This window comes from Sinocyclocheilus grahami, unplaced genomic scaffold (assembly GCF_001515645.1).
Source record: "Sinocyclocheilus grahami isolate Dianchi unplaced genomic scaffold, SAMN03320097.WGS_v1.1 scaffold593.1, whole genome shotgun sequence".
Taxonomy (NCBI): Eukaryota; Metazoa; Chordata; class Actinopteri; order Cypriniformes; family Cyprinidae; genus Sinocyclocheilus; species Sinocyclocheilus grahami.
In genome coordinates this window covers 227,484-234,545 of record NW_015505772.1, presented here as the reverse complement: position 1 = coordinate 234,545, position 7,062 = coordinate 227,484, and the positions used below count along the sequence as shown (strand labels likewise).

The 7,062-nt window shown below is 36.3% G+C and overlaps 1 protein-coding gene and 1 long non-coding RNA gene across 2 annotated transcripts; both read left to right on the top strand.

Annotated features, from left to right (window-relative positions):
* The first annotated feature begins 847 nt into the window (after positions 1 to 847).
* sod1 (superoxide dismutase 1, soluble) lies at positions 848 to 5,611 on the top strand. Its single transcript, XM_016240557.1, has 5 exons — positions 848 to 1,010; positions 3,163 to 3,259; positions 3,394 to 3,463; positions 5,055 to 5,172; positions 5,257 to 5,611. The coding sequence occupies exons 1-5, from the start codon at positions 939 to 941 to the stop codon at positions 5,371 to 5,373; spliced, it is 474 nt and encodes a 157-aa protein (XP_016096043.1). The 5' UTR covers positions 848 to 938; the 3' UTR covers positions 5,374 to 5,611.
* Positions 5,612 to 5,856: 245 nt separating this feature from the next.
* On the top strand, positions 5,857 to 6,611 carry LOC107557213 (uncharacterized). The gene is made up of 3 exons (XR_001605373.1): positions 5,857 to 5,984; positions 6,204 to 6,300; positions 6,556 to 6,611. It is a non-coding gene; the product is annotated as an uncharacterized lncRNA (long non-coding RNA).
* The last annotated feature ends 451 nt before the right edge of the window (positions 6,612 to 7,062 follow it).

Here is a 7,062-nt window from a genome sequence, read left to right as displayed (position 1 = left end):
AGGAACTCCAGATATTTCAGCGATAGGAATTTGGTTTTAATAAAATATTTTCATACCAAATGAATGAACTGACTAATATGCTAGTTGTTTCAGTCTTTTTAACATTTACCCTAGTGTTTTATAAATATTTGTGCCAACTAGTCATAAGGTTATCGAGTTTAAAGCTAATCATCAATAAACATATTACTGTTTACTGGGCCTTATGGCATATACAACCATATTGTGGTATTTATCTTGTGACTCTACTTCCAAACCATTCGTCATGGTTTGAATAGGACATCTATGTCTATATGAATGGGTCCTGACTGGAATTAGAGGACAGCATGTGACTATGTCAAGGTCAAAGTGACAACCATGTTCTTTGATTTATCAATTGCAATATCGTTTCTATATGAGCATAATACATTAGAATTTTTAAAAGGTTGGTATATATAATATGTAAATATGTATTTGCCTTTACTGTAGATGTTGTGCTATAATGCATATAGAAAACGTTTTTCTCCTTTCTTTGAAACATTTTTAAATCTAAAACTACTACATACTGTAACAAGTACAATGAGAAACAAATAAACCACAAAAAATTGAGAATTAAAAGCAATAAAATATATTTTTAAATTACGTCGTCACTTGAAAATAGAAAGATAATTTCGAAACCTATATTTTTAAAGCTTTTTATTCTTAGACCATTTTAACGACGTAAGATATTTAATTTCCTTCATAAAAAAAAAAGAAGTCTAGAATTTGTGCATAATGTAAGGACATTCACGTCACTTCTGTATGACAGCGTGACACGCCAGACTTTGACCCAATCACCGTCGACGGGTCTCTTCTGCCACCTGATTGGACAGCTCGGCTCACGCGCCTCCTCTCTCATCAAACACTGTCCATTTCTTTCACTTTCAGTCACAACTTTGCAGTTTGCTTAATTCAAAGGCAGCATGGTGAAGAAGGCAGTTTGTGTACTTAAAGGCACCGGGGAAGTGACCGGCACTGTTTATTTCGAGCAAGAGGTAAAAAAAAGGTGATGTTTTTTTTGCTGCGTTTGTTATGACGTTCCTGTAGCAGCGGGAGAGCAGCGAGCTACTTGCAGCATGTTTTATTATGTGCTTCATAATTAAATTTAGGAGTCCTCGCATTAGCTTGACATGCTTATGCAGTTACATGGGATTAGCTGTGCTAATCTCATGCAGATATTGATGACCAAATTCGATATTAAACTACAGTGGCCTGTTATACATTTCACTTGTTGACTGACTACAATGTTACATTGCATAAATGCGTTAGAACCGTTAAAAGCGACTCAGCAATGACCTTTGATACGATGGCAGGTCTGCGTTTAGTATGCGCCCCCGTGCTGATTATTTGCACGCATGCATGCACGCGAATGATGAAACTGTTATGCGTTTGGTGGCAGACTGTGGTGTCATCGACTTCACCTTGAAATTCTCATGAAATTATAACTAGAAGGGACAAGTTTGCAGAGTCATGCTTCTCTGTCTCTTTTTGTTTGCTGGCAAAATTTTGCCAAATAGGACAGAGATCAAGGCACACTTTAAATGCTGGCAAAGCCTCAAACTGTAACGTTACTGGTGTAAAAGCATTTCATTGCTCTTCAAACACCATTTGTAGTGTTATAGTCATAAAGCTGGTCATATTTATATACTTGGGCGACGTCTTAATTTGCCCTTTCAGTAATTAAATCTTGAGTAGCCTTATTCATATCCATGGCATTAAATGTTACATGCATTGAAAACAATTCTAAACATCCTTTAATCAACATTTCCTTGAGATGCAAAATGAAGATATGAACTGAGTTTGATTAAAACATGAGCAAATATGTCAATGGAATATAAAAACTTGTTTTTCTTTTGAAGTAAAGCTTTTTGACCTACTTTTTTAGATGGGCTATTTGTTCTTGTTTTAATCATAATCTCATTTCATCAGAAAACAAGATTTCTTATCTTGCCATTTTCCATGTATCTTGATTTACAAATATTTAGACATTTGCACTGGAAAACAAGACAAAAACACAAAGGAAGAACATTACTTGTTACAGTGTGTTAAGTAGATAAAGTGTAAATTATTTCTATGTTCTATCAGTTGTGAGCAGATCTATCCAAGCCTTAAGCTATTAAAAAAATGTTTTCAAAATTAAAGGTCCTATGCTCTTTACAAAGTCTTGATTTTGTTTTGGGGGTGTACTGGAACAGGCTCTCATGCTAGGTTGTTCGAAAAACACATTGTTTTTCACATATTTTACATTATTACAACACCTCTCTCCCCAGTCTGGCATGAACGGCTTGAATAGTTCCTGTATCAAATGAAGGCCCGCCTTCTGAAATACGAAATGTGCTGTGATTGGTTAGCTGGGCCAGTGTGTGTTGTGATTGGCAGCACTCGGCGCCTGGTCGGGAAATGTCATGCCCCTTACCATAGCCGCCTGCGAGCTTCAGTGTAAATATTGCGTCAAAATCAAATCAATTTGAGTGCGATTTAAACCCGGATGATTGTAACCACTCTAAGTTCATCTGCCTTGGGAAAGCTAGCGTGTCTCCGACTTAGTGATAACACTCGTTGCCTTCTCTAGCGCAGCTCAACCAGGTCTCGTCCCATTCGTCGATATTTGTGATATCACAAATCCCGGAAAATATGCGCTGTAGTCCAAACGAGTCGTTCGTTGTAGTTTTTGAAAAGTGATTTCTGTTAAATAAAATTTCTCCTTTTGAAGTGAACTTTGCAGATCTTTTTTATGCTCAAACAGCAGCATTACAGACTAACTAAAGTGAAAAAGCATAATAGGACCCCTTGAAAGTTGTTTTCAAGCTTTGAATTGTTGCTAAAGCAGCTCATTGTGTGCTTCCCAACATATTGTGCTCCCTTCAATTTATTCCTGACATATTCTTGATCTTAAAGTTTTAAATTTACCTTTATAAAACCTGCAGAAACCCTGTCAAGTATTTACATTTAAGCATTTGGCAGGGGATTTTATTTCACTTGCATTACGTTGCAGGTATACATTTGATCAGTTCCTGCATTCCCTGGTAATCAAACCCATGACTTTGGTGTTGTTTGCTCCATGCACAATGCCAAACAGTAAATGCTTCTGTTGTTTGAAGTGATATGAAACCATCATCGACCAAATGAGTGATCTGTTTGTTTTAGAATGACGGGTCTCCAGTGAAGCTCTCCGGTGAAATCACTGGCCTTACTCCAGGAAAGCATGGTTTCCATGTCCATGCTTTTGGAGACAACACAAACGGTAAGCACCATTATTACTCCTGTCACTGACCTTAAAGTACAGCTTAATCCCATTACGACTGATGACTTTTACCTTAAACCCCTAGATATGTCTTTATTTTGAACACAGACATAAACCATTTTGTTTCCTCACAGGCTGCATCAGTGCAGGTCCGCACTTCAACCCTCACGATAAAACTCACGGTGGACCAACTGATGGTGTCAGGTGAGTTTAGCAGTGTGCTGTATGGCACGACCCCTTTACGTGTTTCCTAATCTCTATATTTGGTGAAAAGCTCATTTTTATGATCTATTCGTGGTATAGGTCACAGTACAAACTCTACCTGCCCACAAAGTTGTCATATATCTAAAGAGCAGTACTTCTTAAATAGTGTTCTATTACTTTTGTATTCAGTAAGATATTGCAATGTTCAAAGAGCACAGAGGACTATAATAATTTGTCTGTTAGCTGTCCTGTTCATCTCATTTGTGGTTACTCAGTTATTTACAGGAGTTAATCAAATGAGCTATAAATGTGGTGATTATTTTGAATCCACAGTAAATGACAACTTAAAAACGTTGATAGCAAAACAGTCCCAAACCCATCATTATTGACTATACTGACCTTTGAGATCAAATTAAAACGAGTACATTTTACGCTTTTAAGGGCATTATATTTTACGGAGCAATAGTTTATTAGTATATATTTCTTAGGGCTGGGTAAAAAAAATATTGGTTTCCCAATTTTAATTGATTATTATTTTTATGAAACAATATCGATTCTTAAATCCCAAGAATCCATTAGTCTAACCTGTTTTCAGTTAATGAACGGAACATTATAGCACAAAAAATGGCAATAAGCTTGGTTACTTTTGATACGAAACAAAGTCTTAGATTTCAAATTCTGTCCATTCTGTGTTCAAACAATAAATGCCGTTTTGGCGCTGTTTAATGTGGAGTGACAGATCGCTGTAGTGCCTCAGTTCAAGAGAAGCGGCAGCACGAAGCACACATGAACTGATCATTTCCTTCACTTTAATACCAGTTTCAGCACGAAATAAACTTTAAAGAAATCCAAAGGTATGTTAAAAGAAAGAGAAAACCTCAAGGAAAAAACATCGGTGACTATAAACTCATTAGGTGATTTACTTTTGAATAAATCCATCAAGTTTTTATGACAGCCATCATTTAAATGTTTATATTTCAAAAAACGAATTGAAGTAGAAATATAATTATGTAATTGTAACTTTTATTTTAAAAAAAACTTCACTGAGTGTAATTTAAGCGTTTGTCTACAAGTCAGTTAATTTTAACCTTCAGTATTATAGTAATGTAGTACCAGCTGACTCTCGTGTATATTTTACAGCATTAGTTAAGAGATTTTTTTTTTTCCTTGAGAAAATTTGTCATGTAATGTCCCTGATATTGTTTGAATGGAGTCGAATCGCAAGCTTGTGAATCAGAGTTTGAGTCAAAACCCAGCCCTAATATTTCTGTCTTTGAATATTTTTCATATTTTTTATTTAATGATATTCACAATAAAAATCATAATTATTTTATAGTCACTGAATGGATCAAATACAGTAAGAATGTATTGTCAAAAATTCAAGTGGAAAGGACTATTAAAGTATTATTTTAAAGCTCTGTTAACTTTATGGTTTGAGTTTGTTTTTATAAAGAGCATATTCTAGTGTTGAACACTTGTTTTTTTTCTAAATGTAAACATTGTACCTGTAAAAGGTAACCTTTTCAGTGTAATTTCAAGCAACCGAGTTCTAGCAAGTGTTTTTATTACTGTAATGTTCTGTGTCCCACAGACATGTCGGAGACCTTGGTAACGTGATAGCTGGTGACAGTGGTGTTGCAAAAATTGACATTGTGGATGAAATGGTGACCCTTTTAGGGGAACACTCTGTCATTGGGAGGACCATGGTGGTAAGAAAACAACTCTGGATTTATAATCCGATGCATATCTAATAGCACAAACCAGCTGACTTAATTGTGTATATTCTGCTCTAGATCCATGAGAAAGAGGATGACTTGGGTAAAGGAGGCAATGATGAAAGTCTTAAAACTGGCAACGCTGGAGGTCGTCTGGCCTGTGGTGTTATAGGCATCACTGAAGTCCAGCTCTAATCAAAGACTTAGCTTTGAAATAATGGTGACCAATGTGGATCCCCCTTCCGTAAGCACTTAGCCCAGTGACGATTATGATCTCTATTTTTGCTAGTTAAAGTTAATGTTTAAGAAATTATACTTTAGCCATGTTTTTCCATACACTACTATGTGGGCACTATCTGCCTTCTTACAGCTACAAAGTGATGTTTGTTTCCTCTGATCTCTGCTTTATTCAATAAAGATTGAGCGGACTGAATATGTGTGTGTCTTTATGAACTACACTTTTGGGCTGTGATGGGGAAAAAATAAATTGTTCAGGTATAGTATTAAACCTGATTCTATTCAATGTTGTTGTGATAAAAATCTTTGATGGTAACTGAAAACTAACTAAAAATGTATTTAAAAAGTAAAAAAAAAATGCCAGAAGCACACACACTTATTAAAACATCTCAAAACATAAAAATAAGTTAATTGAAAATATTAAAGACCTGAGTGGTTGTTCGGACCTCTGTTTCCTAGCAACAAGGCCAGATGTCCTGGATCACTGTGGGAGGCCAGCGCGAATCTAAGGGGATGTTTTGGCTCGATGTTAATGTTACATAAGGGCTCTTTATGTCAAAGAACTTAAGGTGATTTTATTGACTTTTTAGACCTTGTTTCTGGGTTTAGCTTTACAGTTTTCCCACTTTTTGATCTTGTCCCATCTCTTTGAAACTTCTTCTTAGTTTGTAAGAATTGAAATGCTTTTGTTTGGTTAAACCTGACTCTGTTAATCCTAGGTTATGTCTAGTCCAAATATATTCATTTAATCTCTTGTGGAATGTATCGATATGTTCAAAACCTTCTAGGTGCCCTCTCAGAATGGTTGTTTTCTGAGGAACTTACAAGATGGAAGTTTCTCCAATACTGTCAACATTCCAGCAACCCTAAGGGAAACTATTTGAGGTACTTGATTTGCATAGTGAAGTTTCTTCAGCATACAATAGGATATTTGACAGCTTCAGAAGTTGCCAGAAGTTCTCCAGAGGGTTCCTCCAGTTCAACCTGAGGAAACCCAAATGTATCTTCTCATTTTTACAGTATACTGTAAGAGCTATCTTCAGTCTGGGGATATTTTTAAGCCAATGCTAGAGGTCAGATGCCATACATGGCCCTCATACTAAAAGCCAGGGGTCACTCAATGCTCTCTTGTGTCTCCAGAATCCTCCTGACCAGACCTTTGCCCCCCAGGTATTTGTGTTATTCAGCCAGAACCGGGAAATAATCTGCGCCTGTGATGTCTGAGGATGGAGGATCGCTGTGTGGTCCACTTTCACTGGAGTTCAGTCACTTTTTACTGCCTGAGAAAGTTTCCTCTCTGCTCAGCTATCAGGTTATGGCAGAAGAAAAGTGATAGGACACATAAAACAGACAGGCTTTTATTGCACCCGTGGCCCTTCGGAGTTCAACGACTCTTCTCGATAGTGAGTTGATTTGTGTAGTTTTCAACACCATCAGTAAAAGTAGACAAAAATGTAGGAAAAAACATTTATTTAACCTGATTAATTTTTTTATTTTCAATTGATATCCAATGCAGAAATCTGTAATGTGATAAATGGGTTTTGTTTTGCTCCTTTGATGTGTGTGTGTGTGTGTGTGAGGGGGTGTCTTTGAAACATTTTCACATGAAACAGCAATTTTTTTTTATATTGTCCATATAACATGTAA

Bases quoted from the DNA above. Each gene is read 5' to 3' on its own strand.
- sod1 (XM_016240557.1), top strand. From the start codon at position 939: ATGGTGAAGAAGGCAGTTTGTGTACTTAAAGGCACCGGGGAAGTGACC. The intron at 3,464-5,054 runs GTGAGTTTAGCA...TGTGTCCCACAG, and splicing joins GGACCAACTGATGGTGTCAG to ACATGTCGGAGACCTTGGTA. The intron at 5,173-5,256 runs GTAAGAAAACAA...ATTCTGCTCTAG, and splicing joins TCATTGGGAGGACCATGGTG to ATCCATGAGAAAGAGGATGA.